Genomic DNA, 23,134 nt, shown 5'->3' with positions numbered 1-23,134 from the left:
GAACTTAGAGTGCTATAGATTCCAAAAGAAGATCGTGAAGTTTTACATTAGCCCAATCTTAGATCAGCAAGCTCAATTTTGAGGGAGCAGAGTGCCTTTCTATGACTGAAGAGAAGAACTTTTAATGGATCCAAACTACTCGCAAGTGGGAGGTCAGCATTCAAAAAAGGATCTTCCTTATTTCTCATTGAGAGTGAACCGAATCATTCACAGCCCATTGTGAATGACTGAAGAGAAGAAGTTTGATAATTCAGCATTTCAAGATTAAAGTGGTGCAAAATGGGTGGTGGAGAAGAAGTTGAACTTAGAGTGCTATAGATTCCAAAGGAGATCGTAAAGTTTTATATTAGTCCAATCTTAGATCAGCAAGCTCAATTTTGAGGGAGCAGAGTGCCTTTCTATGACTGAAGAGAAGAACTTTTAATGGATCCAAACTACTCGCAAGTGGGAGGTCAGCATGCAAAAAAGGATCTTCCTTATTTCTCATTGAGAGTGAACCGAATCATTCACAGCCCATTGTGAATGACTGAAGAGAAAGTTGTTGATAATTCAGCATTTCAGGATTTAAGTGGTGCAAAATGGGTGGTGGAGAAGTTGAACTTAGAGTGCTATGGATTCCAGAAGGAGATCGTGAAGTTTTACATTAGCCCAATCTTAGATCAACAAGCTCAATTTTGAGGGAGCAGAGTGCCTGTCTATGACTGAAGAGAAGAACTTTTAATGGATCCAAACTATTTGCAAGGGGGAGGTCAGCGTGCAAAAGGGGATCTTCCTTATTTATATTTGAACAACCAAACAAAAAAAGGAGCAAAAATCAGAAATAAAAAACACTTTTGAGCCACCCATGAAGGTAAAGTTGTTGATAATTCAGCATTTCAGGATTTAAGTGGTGTGAAATGGGTGGTGGAGAAGAAGTTGAACTAAGAGTGCTATAGATTCCAGAAGGAGATCATGAAATTTTACATTAGCCCAATCTTAGATCAGCAAGCTCAATTTTGAGGGAGCAGAGTGCCTTTCTATAACTGAAGAGAAGAACTTTTGATGGATCCAAACTACTCGCAAGTGGGAGTCAGCATGCAAAAAAGGATCTTCCTTGTTTCTCATTGAGAGTGAACCGAATCATTCACAGCCCATTGTGAAAGATAGCCCATGAGGAACAGAACACACAGGTCTTAGCATTGGGTAAGAAAGGTAACCATTAAAAATGATGTTATAGGCCTCAATAGAATTTTCTCGGTCACTAAGCAACCAGGTCAGAACAATTTAGCTTTTACTTGTATGGATCTTGCTTTCAGAGATGTCTGGTTTAGGGATTGATTTCCTAGATCATGCTCTTCAAAAAGCATGTCTCAGCTGTAATTTGTTAGCTTTGACTATGTCAAGTTAAGGTTTTACTTGATGAGCAAACACATACATCAGATTTAGAAAAACTATTAGCTTTTAGGCTACCCATGAAGGGAAAAATTGTTGGTCATTAAGCATTTGAGGATTCAAGTGCTGCATGGTGGGTGGTGGAAAAGAAGTTGAACTGAGTGTTACAAATTCTAGAAGGAGATCGTGAAGTTTAACAGCAACCTGATCTTTGATCAACATGCTCTATTTTAAGTATGATTTAAGGGAAGAACTTTTAATGGATCCAAACTACTCGCAAGTGGGAGGTCGGCATGCAAAAAATGGACCTTCCTTATTTCTAGTGAGAGTGAACTGAATCATTCACAGCCCATTGTGAAAGATAGCCCACGAGGAACAGAACACACAGGTCTTAGAAATGGTAAAGCAGGGTAACTATTAAAGATGATGTTATAGGCCTTGATAGAATTTTCTTGGTCAGTTAGCAACAAGTCAGAAGAGTTTAGCTTTTTCATCGTATGGATTTTTTTTCAGAGGTGTCTGATTTAGGGATTGATTTCCTAGATCATACTAATCAAATAGCATATCTCAGCTGTAATTTTCTAGCTTTGACTATGTCAAGCCAAGGTTTTACTTGATGAGCAAGGGCATACATGGTCTTCAAATAGCATAGATATTCCCCACACTGCTGCTGATAATGCATTTCAACCTATCAGCTCTTCTCAAACATCTCAAAGCATCATTTGCAGTAAGTAATCAACATGGAGACATTAAAATAGTTGATGGAAGCACTTGTAAACACATGGCAATGACTGCAACACAGGAGGTTAGTCTTATGTAATAATCTATACTAGATTATTATGTGTCAGCACTGATTATATTCGAAGTAACCCATATTTCAGACCATAGGAATTTGAACAATTAATTGGCGAGCAATCTGATTTATTTATTCTGAGCAATATCTCTCAAATTGGAGAGTCCCAAACACTAGACAATATATCAAACAGTTGGTGAACTTCTCACAATTTACTGGTAACCTTTTTAGACTGACTGAATACTTGATTCTAGAAACATAACTGTAATAACCTTAACTAGACTTCAGACTCAGCAAACATTATCCTTTAATCATGATTTTGAAGACTGTCATTATGTCAAACAGTTGGAAAATAACCAGTACTTTGTGAAACAATATTACTGTCTCATTTCTTAATATTCATGGAGTTTCTTTTGAGAGCATGCCAAACAAATACCAGTACATTCACTTGAAACATGAACACATGTTCAATATCAACTTGTATTTTTAACCAAATAAATCAATGAACTTAAGCTACAGTCTAAAATGGTTTTCTGTAAGAATTTGGTATAGCTATGATACCATGAAGAATTTGCCTTAGGGCAAAATAACGCCAAGATCAAAAAGCTCAAGACTAGCACAATATGGACCAAATAATGTATGATCATAACAATATGAGAATGAATAACTGATTATCTTTGGATATCAGGTTATTCAATGATAAATAATTGATGAATTGATATAATTGTACACTAGAAGTGCCTGAATATAAAAGCCTCTAGAATGCTTCTAGAATGTCTAGGAGTTAGCAATATGATAAGCCTCACAACAAAGCACATGTCCACCAAGAGTGGATTATCCTCCATTGAGCACAGGAGTTAGTGCGATGATGAGAGGATAAGCTTACATAGGTGTGTCACATAAAATTATGTTGTAGACACCATGTGCTTAATTAGAGTGTGAACAACTGCATTATCTACATGACAACTCAGTTAATTATGCAAACTACAATATTGTAGACACCATGCGCTAAAAAAGAGTTGCTAACTCTTGTGTTGTCAACAAGACAACTCATATGAGTACGCATACTCCTAGATGTCTAACTAATAAATAATAAAATAATGCATTTATCCTAAGTAAACTTAAGTAAAGTGTAAATAATAATTATTTACACTAACAATTTCCGTCTTTTAATATCCTCATACAAGCAAATGAATATAACAGAGTGGTAAGAGAATGGACAGACCCATCTTAGAAGAACACCTTTCAAAGCCTTGATAAACTGACAGCAACCACTCAGCCTCCTGTGAGACTGGATGTTCAACTTGACTGCCAACTGTACTGAACTCTAAACAATGAAGGAATCTGACTCCTGTTTGTGGCTGTGGATGATATCGTGGCAGACTGTTAAGTGGCGACCCTTCACATGAATACCATAAAGGCACTGATGCTCTCTTCAGCTCCCAACTGTGACGTCAATCTTTGCTGCAGCAACTACCAATGCTGCCTTTGTCGTACTGTCCACTGTCCCTCAGTCCTAACAGTTGGGCTCACATGCAGGCAACATATGTATTGTTTTGGCATGAAGAAATACCTGTCAACAATCCTGTATTCCCCTCTAATGGACTGATGTGTCGCTACTGGATGAAATCCAGATGAAGGAATACACTTTGCAAACACTACCTTATCTGACCTAGACATGTCTAATGTCTTGAATGCCGACTCACTCCAGCTAGTGTTCTTGAGAATAATAATACTTTTTTCTGGCCAGTCCCTCTCCTGTTTACCTTATAGTTCAAACCCCTTACCAAGCCTTCAAAATCGGCCTTCCAACTGATAGTAAACTGTACTAAACTAAGTTTACGTCTAGTTGCACATTTTTCCTCAAGGGTTTGCATCCTTAAGAAAATCCAATCACATCTAAGCAACCTTGGAATTTATATTAGATCATATATTTGTTGTTTTAATCCCAATGCAGCTCCACTTTTATAACCTTGATATGAGGAAAGACACAAACAACTAGGCAATGCGGGATTAAAAGCCATTTTCGTATTTTAGTCACTTAAGTGACTTTATAACTTTATAACATTAAAATATTTAAATAAATCACTTAAGTCACTTAAACTTTAATATCTCTTGAAATACTTGTCAAATTGCCATGCCGTCTGAAATAGGAATCTCTCCTCATAATTCCCCATGTGACCAAATACAATTTCTAAAAATAGAAAGGGTCCATCTCTATTACCCGTGACTTACTATACATAGTAAGTATGGCACATGGAGTCTGAATGACATCGAACGAAGGCCAAATCCATCAATCGCTGAATGTTGGGGATGAACCAATCCTCAGAAGACCCTCTAACCATCCACATTAGCCTACGAGGATCCAATATTAGGCTAATCCCTGAAATGTTGATGCTGCCAACCAATGGGGACATTACATCTTAAGAAACCATAAAAGGGTTAAAACTCCAGCAATAGGGAGCAAGATGCTCTTCAATTCATTATGCATCAATCAAATATAAGCTGACATCTGTGCAACAAAAGCCTTCAAGATGTATACACAGCTTGCAAAACCCCACAACACTATCTGCTATCTCCAAACACTGCTCCATAATTGAGAAACCTGCAATGTGAGGATATAGATAGGATAGCAAGGGAGCTAACCCTTGTATGTGATGTATAATGTGTATAATAGACCTCCCAAGTCTCCAAAAGTGCCAAAATGTATTTTCCCACACTTGAAAGTTTAATTAACAAGTTCTAACCCTTTACATTCCATGCCATATTTGAGTCAGCCAAAATCAGTACTTCCTCCAAGAAGTAAATGCAAAAATGTTAAAAACCCATGGTCAACCCCAAATAATTGTTTTCTTGCATGTAGCTAAAGAAGAATGGTAATCAAGCAACAAATTCGAAAAGAAAACACTCCCTCTTTGCAAGGAAGCTGTTCTCCATCAAACTCAGAGTCTCAATATTTCAAACTTCCTTTTTGCCAGAGGCTTTCTCAAAATGTCTATAACCTGCCCATGTAAGGAAACATCATGGAGTACCAGTTCTCATCTGTAAGGAAATGAAAGAACAAATTTATATGCTTGGGTCAATCATCCCATAATGGGATGTGAAGGTGATATATAAAATTCAATACCTCATCATAATCTATGCTAGTCACGAAAGAGGCTCAAGGGTGACACAAATTAGTTTAGTTTCTTACACTTGCTTTTTCTACCCTGTACTAACATATGCTTCAAGGTGCTACGAATAATATAAATCATTGCTTCTCCTTGCAATAAAAAGACTTTTAGGATTTTCTAAATTAGAAAGATCTTGTAACTAACAGAATATATTAGCATGCAATCTCTATGCATAATAAATATGACATAGCTTGCAGAGACTCTGACCCATTCTTCTTGCCAAGAAAATTGACTGAATAATTCAGATGTCGATGCTGTATGGCAAAAGAAGCTAACCCTTCCTTAAAAGAAACCTGAATATAGAGTAGAATGCATTTCTAAACCAGAGAGTTTAGCTATTTCTTTGAAATTTCTGTCAGCTAATATGCTTGAACTAATAATGATCTTGTAACGGCCATCAAGAATTATAAATTAATATGAATTCTAGCAGCTAGAAGAGGCCCTCTACAAGAACTTGACCCCTATTAATAACCTCTTAACAAATTAGAAGTTGCTGAAAGGACTAAGAATGTGAAAAATATATAAGCTATTTGGAATTTGTTTGACTATAATCCAAAATGAAAGTAGAGAAATTATCTTGTAATGATCAATCCAGACTCAATTATTGATTTCATACAAGCTTAAGGTCCTCCAATCATGGGAAAACTGGCATGCCCTCCAAGTCTCCAAGTCCTCAAGATGTTGGGGCTGTCACCTAGACTCGTGAGAACATGTTGTAGAAACTGCAATAATGTATAAGACAGATGAAGTAGAATTGATTGGCAATTCCTACCCAAAGAATGGGGAGCAATGATTTCAGGAAAATAGTGAATGCCTCTTTCAAGGCATGTTTTCAGTAATTGGTTGTACAAACTGGATGTTGCATAAGAATCACTTGGCTTTTGTAGACCTTGATAAGAAATACTAAGCTTGAATCTTTGAAATCAAATATACAATTAAAGATTATAAGAAAAATATGCCCTTCAAAAACAGACAGACCATAGTTACCGTATGTCCCAGTGATAAATCATAATAAGGCAAGCTACATGCACATTTGTAAAGGAAAATTGAAAGAATATGCATAACTATGGTCAAGCTCTTTAAATTTTGTAGCTTATCATCAAGCAATGGAAAAACACTAGCGATTTATTATAAAATATAGTAAAATAAGTTGCTATTTATCATTTGTGTAAACAATATGGGTGAAAGAAGCTGATATTTATACAAAATTATACAATTGTTCAACATTTTACATCAGACCCAGCAAAACTTAATGTTTCTTCGGCCTATCTTCAACATCTTTAGTGCATATTGTACCATTGACCAAGACTCCACTCTTAGATTTTTAAGGATTGTCTACTTCACTGTTTGACGTCTCATTATGATCTGCACAAATACTAGCACTGTTTGTACTGTGATATTGCAATCAGGATTTAACTGTGTGATTTTGAGTCAAAATAATTGACCCATGTTTCATGAGTAGTGATTCAACATGAATCCATCTCTCATGAGAATAAATGGAACACTTAGCACTCATTGGATCTAGGTGATGCTCACAGGGGTGAAGCATACTGTTTGTTTTCAACAATGATAGAACCTACTGTAATTCATTATCTTGAAAAAGTACTAGGCTCGTTATTTATCAAATGAATTAGATCATATACACTAATGCCAACCAAACTTAGAAAATGATCATTTCAAAATATCAATTGGGAGATTCAATGTGTTCCTAAATAAGAGATTCACTAGAGTGTTGATCTTGACAAAGAGGTTCACAATGAGTTGCAGCCAACGTACATGTGTCAAAATCCCAACCATCTTTGCTAAGATCATTAATATTTACTTTCTGAATCATTTGATTCTAAATTTCTAACCATAGTATCATTACTTAAAAATAAGATTGACTCAGAAAACCAACATTATGAATCAAATTTAATTACTTGGGATTGAATGAGGCAAATCGTTGTAATGTTGGTACACACGAAAATAAATGCTGCTTCTGTTAGTCCCAGCCAAATGAAATGAAGAAAAGTAGCTTGTCTATCAGGTGCAGCCCATTTAATTGTATTTTTCGATTTCTAAAAGCAGACAGGATGTCTAGAGCAACAGGCCTGCATTGGGATCAATTAGCGGCATCCCTTGGTCCAAGTGTAACAACCTTGGTAAGTTTTCTGTCATGATACAGAAAATGGTTAATGTACAGAACCCCTGCTAATAGGCAGAAATTAAGGCCTCTGAGGGGATGGACATCACAGTGCATGTCCTTTTTCATAATTTTATCACTAAACAGAGCTCCAAACCTTTTTTATTAAAAAAATCATATTATATGATTTCTCTTTTCTTAATCTGCAAGGGGCAATGTCCCTGCTTCTAAGGGGCATCCCAAGGACAGGACAACAGAAGGATGTTGTGTCCCAGCATCACAAGAAAAGCTCACTATGGAGGGTTGAACACAATGGGGTTCTCGGTGTACGTTTTCTCCATCCCACTGCACCCAGGACCTCCCCATTCCATGAAATAGGTCAAAAACTTCAGAGATGTGTCCCCAAGGTACGATGACAAACACACATTTCAAATATCCATACAACCAAAATGAAAAAATGAAAATGCTCACATCATTTTTTAAGTAAATATGATTGTCAATAAGATAGTAAGCAAATGGAGTATTTACTCTAACTTACACATGTTTCGGACTATTGAAGCATTTATGCATTATAACTCAATGTAAATTTTAGTACTCTGGTACTTCATGCATATTTCCAAAAGTTTAGTCATCAATTATTATGATTTTGTATTGCATAATAGTTCTTATAGAGAGAGATCCACATGCATCAAAATCTAAACAATTCATGTATGTTAGATTGGTGTCACTGTATGCCATTTATCATGTTTTTGATATTCCTGAAAGCAGTTACAGTTTAGGATTCCAACATAAAAAAATTACTGTCTAGAATTTCTGTTAAGTACTTGCATTTCATAAATAATCTATGAAATTTTCCTGAAACCTTGCCATTCATTTTGGTACCAAAGCCTGAATATGTAAAGAGATAAAAAAGTCACCAAAACACACATCATGAATGGTATAAAAAGGTTTGATCAGGAAACAACTCACCGCTACACGTTGCTGATTCAGGCCTCCATTTGCACTGACTAAAATATACCCTGTGCTTTTCCCAGTCGATACATGTTCTACTCAGATAAACATATACATAAACAAGAATAACATCAAAAAATTAAATTCCAAACAGTCCAACTTTAGCAAAGTAAATAAGATAAAAAAATCAAGAATAACATTCCTGAAAGCCCTACTAGTGACCATAGAACCCATATCCTCTAATTTGAATTCAACAAATCACACTGTAAATAACAAGGATATAATATTACCTGTAAGGTTTAAGTTGCTCTCATTCGCACAAGGTTTCCATGCAGAAGCCTGCAAGAAAGGTTCTTCCCACAACTCTTGGGGTTCAGGATCTTGTTCACCCTAGTATTGACACCATTGTAACTTCCAAGTTATTTAGATATCCATGATTGATTTAAGCGAATATGAAATGTAGCACAAGTTAAGCTAACCTCTGCAAGAGCATGGGCTGCTAAAGCTAAAAGTCTATCAAACATAACCCTTGGTGGCCTTTTCCCTTTTGCAAACTTGCTCCATTCTCCCTGCAGAAAAGAATGAATCCAAAATAATTTGAAACATCAGATACCAGCACTGTCTCTAGAATTTACAAGTTTCCCCATGTCAGTCCCTTGTTACAGCTGTTTTATACATGATTTTCTTTAAACGCATCCGGATGTTTGATAAAAATTTACAATGCATCACCTAATTAGTACTTGCCCACACATTGGAAACATTATTATATCTATACAGTTAACAGATATTAGGCAATGTATTGCTACTGAACAACTAGATCAACATCTCCATCTAGTACTTTTAAAGGTTTGTAAATGTTTCCAACCTAAGTTGCTGTTTCAGGTTCAAGTTCAGATACGGGTTCAAAGAACTAGTTTGCCAATATGACAAAATTTTGAAATAGGGTTTGGGTTCATAGTACAAAACCATGTAAAAATTATAACAGTAATAATATATATATATATAGAATGTGTGAGAGAGAGATCCCCAAAAGATTTATAATTATATTATGTTATTAAATAATATCGTTAAATATATTATTTATTAAAATTAAATAATAAAATCCTTAATTTAAAATCAATAAGTATTTTATACTTAATAAGTTAAATTTATTAATGTTGGCATAATTGTTAATAAGTTAAGAAGTTGAAGATGCTGATTGGATGCTGGTATAAGGCTGACATAATCAGGATAATCAGTTATATTGTTGTCATTGATGTCAAACTACTTGACATGTTGTTTTGACTTGTTACCACATATCTATAGGAAGAAAGAGTTGAGCTATAGGATGAGTAAAGGTTTGTAAAAGGTTTAAAGACAGGAATCAAACAGGATAACAGTTGGAGCAAGGCAATGAGAACAGTTGAATGATTTGAATGGTTTGTCAAATCTGTAAAGGAATTTGTTGAGTTGATTGATGGATATGATTTATGAAGATGTATAGAAGATTTGGTCAATGCATGAGTATGGATGGTGGTGATTTAATTAGTTGAAAGATATAAGAACTTATAGGTAAACTGGACAAGCTTATAGGTGAAGAGAAGACTCTTATCGGCAAACAAGCAAGTCTTATCGACGAATAAAGATTAAGAAGTGAATTTGAATTGTTATTGAAGAATGTAAAATGTATTGGACAGCTGGAAGGTAAAGCATAATTCAAGGCATAAGGTGATGACACAAAGCTCGAGGAAACAAGTTCAAGGATGGATTCATTAAGAAGTTTCTACAAGGTCAAAATGGCTTATGGAAAAGATGAAATATGAAGCAAACAAGATGATTAGATGAGGAAGAGTTTATTTGAATCGTTAAATTTAGGTTAGGGTTTTGTGATCAAAGCGTTTCTACCTAAGGAAGAGAAAGAAGGAAGTTTTGTTGGCGTGACAAGAAGAAAGAAGATTAGTATTGTAGTTCACAATATTATTAGTGTGGCTAGATATTGGGGTGAAGAAGAAAAGAGGAAAGTTGCGCTCACACAAGTTATAGAATCAAAGAATGGTATGTTAATTTTAGTGGAACTATGTTAGATCTGATTTCGCAGGATAGTGCAAACTAAAGATCATTTTGTTTTTTGTTACTCTCTAACAATTATGACAGTAAAATCCCTAAACAGGTGGCCCTAACATGTCTATTGTAAGATCCTCTAACCAGGTGCCATTTGTGTCTAAAATCCTCCCACAAGGTTAGTTAGGCCTAAGTCACAAGGTTTGGGTTCAAGTTCAAGTTCAACAACTATGAAGTTCGGATAAAGTTCGGCAAGACAAAAAAATTGAAAAAAAATCGACAATAATTCACCTTATATAATTTTCAAAAATATATAACATTGATTCCTAACTCTGGAGGGTTCGTAACTTTGTACAAATAATTATAGACTAGGATTTTTTTGTAGTTTTCTTTGCTAATAAAGAAAATTAAAATAAAAGAATAATACAGTTTTATCTTATCTTTACTAATAAAATAAAGCTGTGAATACCACAGAATTAAAAATATTAATAAACTACTATAATAATAAATAAATTAATAATCATAAATAAACATATAAAATATCAATATTTTACTGATAATAAATAAATACATAAATATTCATAAAACATACACAGAATATAAATATTTTTCTATGATAAATATTAAATAAATAAAGATACAAATATTTTACAGTTCATTAAAAAAAAATAGACATAACATTTATTATTATAATCTTATTAAACTTTTAAACCTGAACAAATAAATAAAATTGTTACTCTAGTGGAGACTGTCGGCTGCAAATGGTTGTTGCAGATGAAGTGTTTTGGCAAAGTTTACATGCACAGGTCTGTAAAATAGAGCAAAGCAGATGCAAACAAATGTAGAGTAAAGCAAACGCAAAGAAAAATGGAGCGGACGAACAACAAGAGGCTGGAGCAGGAAAATGCAATCTGACATGAGCTTCAAATGCGACCCTCCAACAACGCCAAACACAATCTTTTGACCCCGCATTGGTGCCAAAAACACAATTTTTCTATCTATGATTTTTTCACCCCAACTAAGCTTCAAATACACAAACAAAGGGCATTGTTTTAGAAGTTGTTTTTGCCAAGAAATACAAAACCCGCTTCATACAAATATTATAACGAATTTAGACGAATTTTTTCTATTGTTTATGGGTTCGCCGAATTTCGAACCTCAAGCCGAAAATTCGACGAACCCTGTGACTAAGCTCCTAACAAGTTAAAGACTTTAATAGGTCTCCAAGCAAATCGCTTAACCAGGTAGCATTTAAGAATGCCTTTTTGTAACCCTTAACGGGGTGTATTCCAAAAGAGTACAAATATTTGTGGGCATCGTTCTCACACCAGGGTTTTCACCCCAATCGGGTTTCCACAAGATATATCTGGTGTTATTATTGTCTGGATGTTATTTCATGTGTTGCATGTTAAAAGGAATATCTTATTGGTGAAATTGTATGATTAAAATTAATCAAGACCGTAAGTTTGTTTGGGTTGGAGATTAGTGATTCACCCCCCCAAGTAATCATTCCTATACCTACAATTAAAAATAAATATAAAAGGTAGTTTAATTAATAAATTTAAAACAATATTAAAAGCATCATATTTGTGCCTACCTTCCTTCTAAATCCCTAATTCTCCCATAACATTCATATAAAACTAGGATGTCCACTTCATCCAAATGGGTCCCCAAACCAGTCGTGGTTTGAACTAGTTCGTGGTATTGGTATAGTTCGCCTGAAGGTCCAGTCCACATAGACCTGGTTCTAACTAGCCCACATGCTGGTCAAACTCAAGCAAACCAGATGCAAAATACATGGACCTTGATCGAAGCATAAGCGAATTACGACCTACAGATGGTCAAAGTTAAAGGCCAACACATTGTTTTTGCAAATTTAATAAAGAGTTCTCCTTCACTTTGCTTTTAAACATTTTTCTCTTGGTTGTTGTCATGCTTGGTCCTTTTTCCAGCTCAGGGATAGGAGGATTTATTGAAATTTATCATTTAAGCATAGGTTACATGTTAGGATGTTTGAGATAGGTTTCAACTTCATAGAAGTTCAAATCTAGATTCTAGGTTTGGGGGGTTTTCAAAAAATTCCAGACTCATCAAATTTCAAGATTCGGCATGCCTTTAATAATGTTATCTCCCACAAACTCTCCTGGCTTTTTGAGGTCAAACTGAAGCTAGAACAAGGGTTTTCTAATGATTCTAACTCATTTCCTCCCAAACCACTTGGTTTCAATTCTATATTTCTCATAGACTTAGGTCAACACTTACTCACACCCCAAACAAACATTAGTTTCCAGCAGGCCAATATTGTTCAAACTCACTCTCAAACTCGAAGACATGAAAATTACTACCATCTAAGACTACCTCAAACATGTTTCCCAAAAAAAAGCTATAAAAGGGAAGTGAAGAAGATGAAGAAGCAGATGATAATGAAGAAGAATATCAACAGACTTTTAATCCATTAGTTGAACTTTAAAGAATGATACTTGAACTTGATGTTATGATTTAATTTTAATGTTTTGAACCTTTGATGTTCAACTTGAAGCAAAGTTGCATGGATATGGATACGGATACGGTCTTGGGTATGGATACGGCCATTTTTTAAGATCCTTAATATGGATACGGTTGGATACGACATCAAAAAATATCACATACACATATTTAACACAATTTTCTAAGTTATTAGACGAGTTTTTCATTAGCTCAGAAACAATATGGACATAGAAATGCTACATAAATATTTATAAGTTATTTTTACACTTTACAATATGCAGAAATAGTAGAGTTGCATTAGAAAATAACCCAACAAAACGGGTTGCTGAATAGAACAACATTTTAGTTGTCTTTCTCATTTGGTGCGGGTTTTGTTTATACCATTTTTTAAAACAATTGTATTATTATTTTGTTTACATTAAATTTGGGAGGATTTACACCTAATCTTAAAACACATCAAATTATGTAGTATTTGGCGCAGTTGGAAATCAACTTTTTTTAGGCTGACATGGTGCAATATTCAACATGTATCCGAGGAGTATTGGATACATTTCCAAATTGGATATGGGGATACATGTTCCCAAGGAGGGACAAACGAGTTTCCGGCAACTCTGAATTGAAGTGTATGATGTTATGATGGTATGATCATGATTCAAGATGCTATGATTACAAGTCTATGGTGTTTTTGTTGTTTAAATGTTTTTTTATGATAACTGTATGACATTCTAATCTTAAACTCATGCTTCTAGGCTTCATATATACACACACACATACATACACATGTATAAATGTGTATGTGTGTGTGTGTGTGTGTATATATATATATAATTTTAACATGTTTTGTACAAGCAAACCCAAATAAACCCAAACCCCTTTTCAAAAAAAGTGTTACCAGCGAAACAGTCCTCTCTACCCGAACATGTAACCGAACCTGACCCACCATCCTAGATATAAAATCATACTATATATATATATATATATATATATATATATATATATATATATATATATATATATATAAAATATTGTAATGTTATCAAAAGCATTTATAACTTTGGCAATAAATAAAGTCGGGAATGATGAACAACGATTGCCCAGTGCGAGAGAAGTGAGGCGATTGCCCAATGCTCGGTCATTATTTGGGTAGTTCCTGGTTGCAGTTTCACATGAGGAACTCGGTGGTGAAGGAATTTGGATTTGGGTACTGCATCGGTTTGGTTCGAGGTTTGACACTTTTTGTGATGTTTGCCCAATGCTTGTGAAAAATGCTCTTTCTGTGAATGCCTATGGAAAATACTCATGTCAACATGTTCAGTCTCTTGCATTGGGCAATCGCCTCACTTCCCAATGCAAGAGAAGTGAACATGTTGACATGAGTATTTTCCATAGGCATTCACAGAAAGAGCATTTTTCACAAGCATTGGGCAAACATCACAAAAAGTGTCAAACCTCGAACCAAACCGATGCAGTACCCAAATCCAAATTCCTTCACCACCAAGTTCCTCACGTGAAACTGCAACCAGGAACTACTGAAATAATGACCGAGCATCACCTTCTTTCAACCAAGCACCACAAGCATCATTGAGTTCCTTCAGTCATCAAGTTCCTCGAGTGAAACTGCAACCAAGAACTACCTCGATAATGACCAAGCATCACCTCCTTTCAACCAAGTCCACCAACTCTAAGGTCAAAAACAACTCCAGGAAACATGATTGCCAACTACCCAAAGATGCTCCTGCATCAAACCCGATCCTTGTCTTCATTTGCTTTTGTAAAGATTTTAGTTTCTATTTTAGAAATCAAAGATAGGTTTGCATGCTTTAGAGCATTTTCTAATACCCTTCTTGTTTGAATTTTACTATCTTTATCAACACTAACTAGATCCTCTAGATGATTTCTTCTAACAATTGTGATGGTGTTTTTGTCTCCTTCCATTCAGTTACCTCGTAAGCTACTCCCTCTTGTTCCTCTTCCTTGTACCTTTCTTCCTTTGGGTAATAAACTTCATGTGTTATTTCCTTTTAATACCTTCCCTCATTCAGTCTTAAATTTGCACTTTCAACAATTTTCTGCAATCTTTTCTTATGGCAAGTGTAGGCCGTGCTTCTTGAAAATTAACAAAGGCGAATACCCTTGTCAAATTCAGTGTCAAACTTTCCCAAATCATCTCTCCTTATATAGCATTGACCCCCAAACACTTTGAAGTACTTAACCATTGCAGGTTCGCCCTCCCTTTGTCCATAAGGTGTTTTACTATTACTGACTCTAATTTATCCTCAATTCAAAATATAGATTGTTGTATGAACCACCTCTCTCCAAATGATGTATGATGACTTGGACTCGTTCAACATGGATATTGCCATTTCTTAAATTGTTCCATTCTTTCTTTCAACAGCTCCATTTTGTTTTGGAGTCCTTGCAGCTGAAAGAAGTCTAATTATTCTATGAAGTTCACAAATTCTTCAAATTCATTTAAAGGGAACTCACCTCTATCAAATCTTAAGCACTTTATCTTCAACGCAGTTTTGTTTTCAACTAAGGTTTTGAATGCCTTAAACTTCTTGAATGCTTCAAACTTTTCTTTTAAAAAGATAACCCATGTCATCCTAGAATTATCATAAATTGGCAATATAAAATAGCTCTCATCTTGCAAACTTTTCGTTCTTGTTTGCTCAACAAGTTATGTTTTCCATTTTGGCATTGCTTGCCGATATTTTTGAAGGTTTTGCAATCTTCAGCATATCCCTCACAGCTTTCTTAGTGCTAATTTTACTAGATTGTCAAAGTTTATATGACCCAACCTTTTAGGCTGCACAGCCCTCGTCTTCTTGCTCCATGTAGCACTTTTCGCCTTTGATTTCACTAAGAATGTAAGGATTGTTAACAGTTCTGCTTGCATTTGTGACAAATTGCCTTGTACTTTCTTTATATATTTCACAGCCATCATCATGAAATGTGTGTCCTTGGTCACACATTTGATTCGCACTTGCAAGAGTATGCTTCAACCTTCCAACATATAATAGATTCCAATTTTTGGTTTTTCATTGTTAAGATTAAGAGTGTCTTTTCTTATTCTCCTCTATGTAGCCTTCTCCCCAAATTTCACTATCACTTCATTTTCCTTTATCAATGTGAGGAATTTTCTTATCACCTTTCATATGATTAGAGCATTCACTATCACTATACCACTAATTTCCCTCATTTTAAGCATGAAAGGTTGTTTACACTAGCATGGACCTCCTTATCCTTTTCTTGCTCCTACATCTTTCTACATACTTTCCTCCTTTGCTTGGCCATAGTTTCTATTGGATTTAGCCCAAAAATTAGATAAATAAGAATAAAGAAAAGAACTAAAACAGATACAATAAACACTAGAAATACCCTGGGAAAACCCTTCTAGAATGAAGGGAAAAACCTAGCCACAAAACAAAATATCACTTTATTGATCATAAATGTTCAAGAGTACAATGCCTTTCACTTGAAGCGATATATATAACACAAGAGCAACTCTTCACAGTACAACTGAAGATCTCTTCAAATTCCCAAGAAGTGACACTTTATTTTCAAATACAACTCTTTGTATTCCCATGCCTCAATGCATGTTTTATGACACATGTCTTAATATTTAATATTACAATTTATCATAAATGTTCTTTTCAGCTAAAGGTGACCATGACGGTATTAAGCTCCTGAGATAAAAATCTCTATTGCAACTACAATTTCCAAAACTCCCCCTTAGTGAGAAAGAGATCTTTAGTTGAATAGTCACACAAGGTTGCAACCAAAATGTCAATGATAAAATCTAATCACATAGATCCTATAAAATTCATGGAATCACTCAACATTAAAACCCTGCAAGAAGCACAACCATCTTTCATCACAGACTCTCTTCACATGATGTTATCATGGAATCTCTCAATATGGCACTAAGAGAACAATTTACTCATTGTCTCATTGTTAATAATCGTGGAATCAACATGATAGAACTATAACAATTACTCATAATCATGGAATCACTCAACATGATAGAACTGTACCAATTACTCATAATCATGGAATCACTCAACATGAAAAACTACAAGATCACAATCAACTTTCATCATAAACTCACTCAACGTGATGTTGTCATGGAACCTCTCAACATGACAAGCCAATAAGGATCACAACCAGCATTTTTTCACGGACTCTTTCAACGTGATACAATCATGGACTCTCTCAACATGACTTCCAACTCCCATCACGGAATTTCTCAAAATGATGACATCGTGGACTCTCTCTACATGATATTCACTATGAATCTCTCATAAGTGAAAGTCCTTACAACTTATTATTAATTTCAGATGAATAATAACACATAAAGTCACGGCTGAATCTCTTTTCCAACAAGACATCCAAATCTATAGTACAAAACATTAACATGTATAAGATTGGGAGGGATTCCATAAATACTCCCTCTTAACAACTATCACAAGAAGATGGTTGATGAAGCCTCCCTCTGAAGCTATAACATCTCCCTCTTAATTAAAGCAACATCCTCATCTCATTGCTTCTTATTGCATCCTACAACCGAGAGAGATATTAATAGCTCATAAAATCAACTATGCTAGAACATACACTATTCCCAACTTGATATAACAAGAATTCAAGATAGAATATTTATCTCTTTCCATGCGACATCCAAAAAAGGGCTAACAACTGAAACCAGAATAACCTGCTTTACACAGAAGGAAAATGCATATTGCTGAAACAATCAGCCAAGATTGTCACTATCTATCACTGCACAACAATCATACACCCAGTTATTAATCATGATGCTTGAAGCAAACACGTCAAATAACAGATGTCTTGATATTTGTAGGAAACAATGTGGTTATTGTTCTAGATAGGATAAAGTATTACCACCTTACACTAGAATAAGCACCACCTGTATCACTCTACCAATGCTAAATAACACCAAGACAAATCATCACAAATGTGGTCCAAACCACACTACATGATGTATGTAAACAATCAACAGATTTTGAGGCCTAGGTGATTAAAATAAATGTTTGCCAAAAGAGAGCAGACAATATGAAGTGTTATCAGTTACGAAGATAGAAGAAGAGTTTTATTTCTTTTATCTCTTTGACTAAAAAGAATTTCAAGTTAAAACATTGAAGCCTTTATTGCTGACTATCAAACTATCAAAATTGTTACCTGAATATAGAAACCCAAAAAAAATGTCAACTATTTCCTTATATCGCAGCAATATATTCTCACCCAAAAGGTCTCAAATCCATAAGCCTTGGCACATTTTCCTCCACAAAAATATCACAAAACAACTCTCCAAAAGAAAGGAATAAAAGAAAAACTCTTTGCAAGGTATACAATGAGATAAAAAAAGACTATTCTTGATAAATACTTCTGTAAATCCATAATGTCCCCTTTTTAGCATTCATAGCATGATGTTGTCGTTAGCCTATTTCCCCACGGTCCCATAGGCTAACCAGGACATTAAAGGGACTTAGAGGCCATTTGGCCTAGATAGTTTCAGTTGCAGGTCTTTTTGAGGAGTTTTGAGGCAACTTTGGGCATACTTACTATTTATAGTAAGTCATCTTAGACATGGTCGGACATCCAATGGCAGCGGTATGTCGATGGTAATTGTTTAAAATCGACAAGAAGACTTCTTTATCATTGATAAGATTTGTTATGCATTGATAAAGCTATTTTATAAAGTTAAATTTAAATATTTAACTTTATTAATGCATAGACTATAGTTTGTGGGAAATGTTTAAATTAAAAGAGTCCCCTTTATTTTATAACACATTGGAGACATAAGTTACATAAAGGGAGTTATGTTTTATCCCACATTGAGAAAACGAAGGATTGAGCTCTTGTGAGAACACTATAAAAGAAATAGAAGAGCTTCTTTTTAGTATGCTTGGATGAAGATTAATGTTATGTTGCTGGATATTTGATTATCGGGCTTGGAGGACGGAATCCCTCTTTGCTAGCATTCTCTTCGCAGTTGAAAGACACAATTAGGAGGATTAACGGTGTTTCCAAACACACTGGGTTTCATTTAGTGTTTTGCTACAGTACAGATGAATAGTGTTTTGCTACAGTGCGCATGAATAGTGTTTTGCTATAGTGCGGATGAATAGTGTCTTGCTACAATGTGCGTGAATAGTGGTTGCTACAGTGCGCATGAATAGTGAATTTGCTACAGTGCGTGAACAGTATTTGCAACAAGTTTGTTGTTTATTCTTGCTGATTTGGGGGTTTGGAAGGCTGCCAACTACATCTGCAAAAATACTACAGCAACTAATTTCAAGTTTCTTCTGTCAAATTTTTATACTTTTGCATTGTAGTTGTTGAATACGAGACTGATATTGATCGCAGCATGTTAAACAATTGTATGAGCACATTACATGGCAAAAATTAATATTTAATTTGCAAATAAGAAGTTTCAGATTTTCCTATATCTTGTAGTATGTGTGCCAAGTGTTTGACAAAAATGCTATGTTGAGTTATTAAGCAAATTAATTGATATCATAAAGTAGCTTGCAAGTTTCTTTATTTGGGAAAAATAGGGGAGGATACTACACTGGTATCAGAGTTATAAGTCCTGCCATCCTGTGGGGGTCTTATAGGGAATTTGGAACAGCCGAATAGAGGGGAAAGTGTTTGACAAAATGTCAAAACATTAAAATCAGAGCATTTATGTTTGAGCATGCGACAGGGGCCTTATAATTTCCGCAATACCAGAGCAAGACAAAATAGGATTTCAGACCTGTAGAGCGAACAGTCTAGTTCATCCGTGCAGGTGGACATAGAATCCAGTCATATAGACACAGAGGAGGTATTCTTTGATCAAGACAGCAATATGGGTGACCGAGATGACAGGAATACAGGATTAGGCAGAGGCATGAATGCCAGTCCAGATCAGGGAGAGGAAAGATTCTTACAGTTATTAGACACCTTGGCACAGGGACAGCGATTAGCAGAGCACAGGAACAGAGTCAAAGATTGGAGCTTATGATGCAGATGATGGCTCGTCAAATGGGGTTGAATGCTAATGTGGGTGGAGGAAAAAATCATAATGGTAATAATCAGGATGGGACAAATAATGGAGGCGAACAAGTTGGGAACAATTTCGGTCATGCACCCCAGCAAACTAGGACAGTGAGTTCGAGGCCCATGATTCCCATATTTCCTCCTAGAGCTCCAAAGCAGCCTGTACCAGAGCCCCAGATCACTGATATATAGGACCAGTTGAGGAGAGATTGGGAAGCCAGAGGTCCAGATTTTACTGCTGCAATTACCTTTAGGGAGTATATGGATGTGCGGATGAAGCATATGCCACGTGGACATGACAGGAATCAGAGCTATGAGCTACGGAAGAAAGTAGGGAAACTTCAGTTACCATATTATGATGGCTCAGGGAAGTCTACAGGGTTCAAAAGCTTGACACATACTTTCAATTGAACCCTATGCCTGAGGAAGAAGCTATTAAGTATGTAGCAATTCACCTGGATGGGCTAGCACACGGGTGGTGGCATCATGGTATGGTCACTATGGGTCATGCACACATTACCTCATATGTGGAGTTTACGGAGAGACTGATTGAACATTTTGACAGGAAGGATCCAGAACTCCATTTCAAGGAGTTAGCTCAGCTTAAACAGTGGAGATCATTGGAAACATACATTTCAGAGTTTCAGAAACTTGCAGTATTAGTAACAGATGTATCTGAACGGAGGATATTGGTTCTATTTATGGATGGGTTAGCTGATCCGTTGAGGGGGTGGATTAAAGCTATCAACCCTCCCACTTTGCAGGAAGCCGTTAAGAAAGCTCGTGACATGGATTCCTCTTCAACTTCTAAAAATAAATTTCAGGCAAAGAGTTTCCCTTCGAGGAAAGATAAGGACATGAAACCTTTCCATAGAGAGGCTCAGCCACCTAAGGAGGAAAGTAAGAGGTTGGACAATGAGACACTTAATGATCTTAGGAAGAAGAAGCTTTGTTTTCATTGCAGAGAGCCTTGGGATTTGTCACATAAGTGTCCATTGAAAGCAAAAGCTAAGCAGATGGAGTACTTTTCAGCCGAAGAGTCAGTGGATGGAGATTCAGAGCAGTCATCAGAATCAGATGGAGATGATGATAATTCTTCACATGAGGAAGCACGCAGTGATAGCACGATAGCTCAGCTGTCTAGTATACAGAAGGCCATCACTTTCAGAGTTAGGGGAACTTTGGATGGACAAAGATTTGTGGCACTCATTGATACAGGGGCAACACATAACTTCATTGATGAGAAGTTTGTCTCACGCAGAGGGCTACATACAGAGGAGCACAGGGGATTTAAGGTGATGGTTGCCGATGGCTTCAAAATCAATTGTACCAAGAAGATCTTCAGCTTGCAGCTTCGTTTGGGAGATTATGACATGACAGGAGATTTCTTTGTGGTCAACATTGGTGATCAGGATATGGTGCTTGGGATGAACTAGATGAAGTCTCTGGAAGAGTTCACATTTAACCTCCAGAAAATGGAAATGCGGTTTGAGGCAAATGGTAAGAATATAGTGCTCAGAGAGTTGTCAGATGGGAGACTTCGAGTGGTGTCACTCAAGCGGATGCAGAGTTTCTTTAGACATGATCAGGTACAGTGGGCAGTAGAGTTTAGCGCAATGCCTGAGATGACAGAGCAGCATGAACAAAAGTATCCACCTAATGTACAGGAACTAATAACCAAACATACTAAGGTGTTTGGTGAGATACCTCCAGGGAGACCCCCGGATAGGGGAATCGAGCATGTTATTGAGTTAGAGGAAGGGGCTAAGCCAGTCATCATCACACCCTACCGCCATCCAAAGAGATATAAGGATGAAATAGAAAAGGCAATCAAGGAATTGATTGACATGGGGCACATACGGCCAAGTAAGAGTCCTTTCGCTTCTTCAGTGGTATTGGTGAAGAAGAAGGATGGTACAATGAGGATGTGCATTGATTATAGGGAACTAAACAAGAAGACAATCAAGAACCGATACCCTATCCCGCGCATCGATGAGCTTATTGATAAATTGCACGATGCATGCTACTTCTCTAAGATTGATTTGAGATCCGGCTACCACCAGATACGGGTTAGAGAGGTGGATGTGGAGAAGACAGTTTTTAGATGCCACTACGGACATTTTGAGTTCTTAGTCATGCCCTTTGGGTTGACTAATGCCCCCGCCACTTTCCAGTCCTGTATGAATAGAGTATTCAAAGATCAGTTGAGGAAGTTTGTGTTGATTTTTTTTGATGATATACTGATATACAGCCGTACTTGGGACGAACATTTGAAGCATATTGATGCAGTGCTCAGCATTCTAAAGAGGGAGTCATTATATGCCAAGATGAGTAAATGGGAGTTCGGGATGACAGAGTTGCTCTATCTAGGGCATATTATTAGTGCAAGAAGTGTTCGGGTTGACCCAGACAAGATCAGGGCCATTCTGGATTGACCACCGCCGAGGAACACTTCACAACTCAAGGGATTTCTTGGGCTTTGCGGGTTCTACCACAGATTTGTGAAGGGATTTTCACAGATAGCAACACCACTTACAGATTTGACACGGAGAGACAGTTTCAAGTGGTCAGAGAGGGCTCAGGATTGTTTTGACAGGTTCAAGAAGCTAATGAGTACATGTCCTGTTTTAGCCATTCCAGATTTCACCAGGCCTTTCGAGCTGCAGTGTGATGCCTCGGGAGAGGGCGTAGGAGTTGTCCTCATGCAGAACAAACATCCCATCGCATATGAGAGCAGGAAATTCCGAGGTGTTGAGAGAACTTACAGCATCTATGACAAAGAAATGCTAGCAATCATGCACACGCTAGGTAAGTTCAGGCAATACTTAGCAAGGAGCCGATTCACTGTAAAAACAGATCATAACAATTTGAAACATTTCCTTGGACAGAAGGATCTTAATGACAGGCAATAGAAATGGGTGAGTAAGTTACAGGCCTATGATTTTGACATAGTCTATGTCAAAGGGAAGAAAAATATTGTCGCAGATGCTTTATCCAGAAGGCCTCATTTGCTTGTTGTTGGGATAGTCATGGATGATTGGAGAGAGTTGATCTTGGCAGAGTATGCCAAGGATAGTTGGGCATCTAGTGTTATTGAAGGAGCTATTCAGGATAGTCAATACACAATTGTAAATGATT

At 36.3% G+C, this 23,134-nt stretch overlaps 1 protein-coding gene across 1 annotated transcript in view; it reads right to left on the bottom strand.

The window, feature by feature from the left end:
* Window positions 1–23,134, bottom strand: part of LOC149540026 (O-fucosyltransferase 2-like) — a 132,563-nt gene that overhangs the window by 100,628 nt on the left and 8,801 nt on the right. The window contains exons 2-4 of the mRNA XM_089801209.1: window positions 8,890–8,979; window positions 8,701–8,800; window positions 8,429–8,505 (exon numbers count right to left, since the gene is read on the bottom strand). Coding sequence (XP_089657335.1) covers window positions 8,429–8,505; window positions 8,701–8,800; window positions 8,890–8,979 — 267 coding nt within the window. The remainder of the gene's footprint in view (window positions 1–8,428; window positions 8,506–8,700; window positions 8,801–8,889; window positions 8,980–23,134) is intronic.

Source organism: Cupressus sempervirens, chromosome 9 (assembly GCF_028749045.1).
Source record: "Cupressus sempervirens isolate cs-2001-9-10 chromosome 9, ASM2874904v1, whole genome shotgun sequence".
In the NCBI taxonomy this organism is placed as follows: domain Eukaryota; kingdom Viridiplantae; phylum Streptophyta; class Pinopsida; order Cupressales; family Cupressaceae; genus Cupressus; species Cupressus sempervirens.
This window is presented reverse-complemented; position numbering and strand designations above follow the sequence as displayed.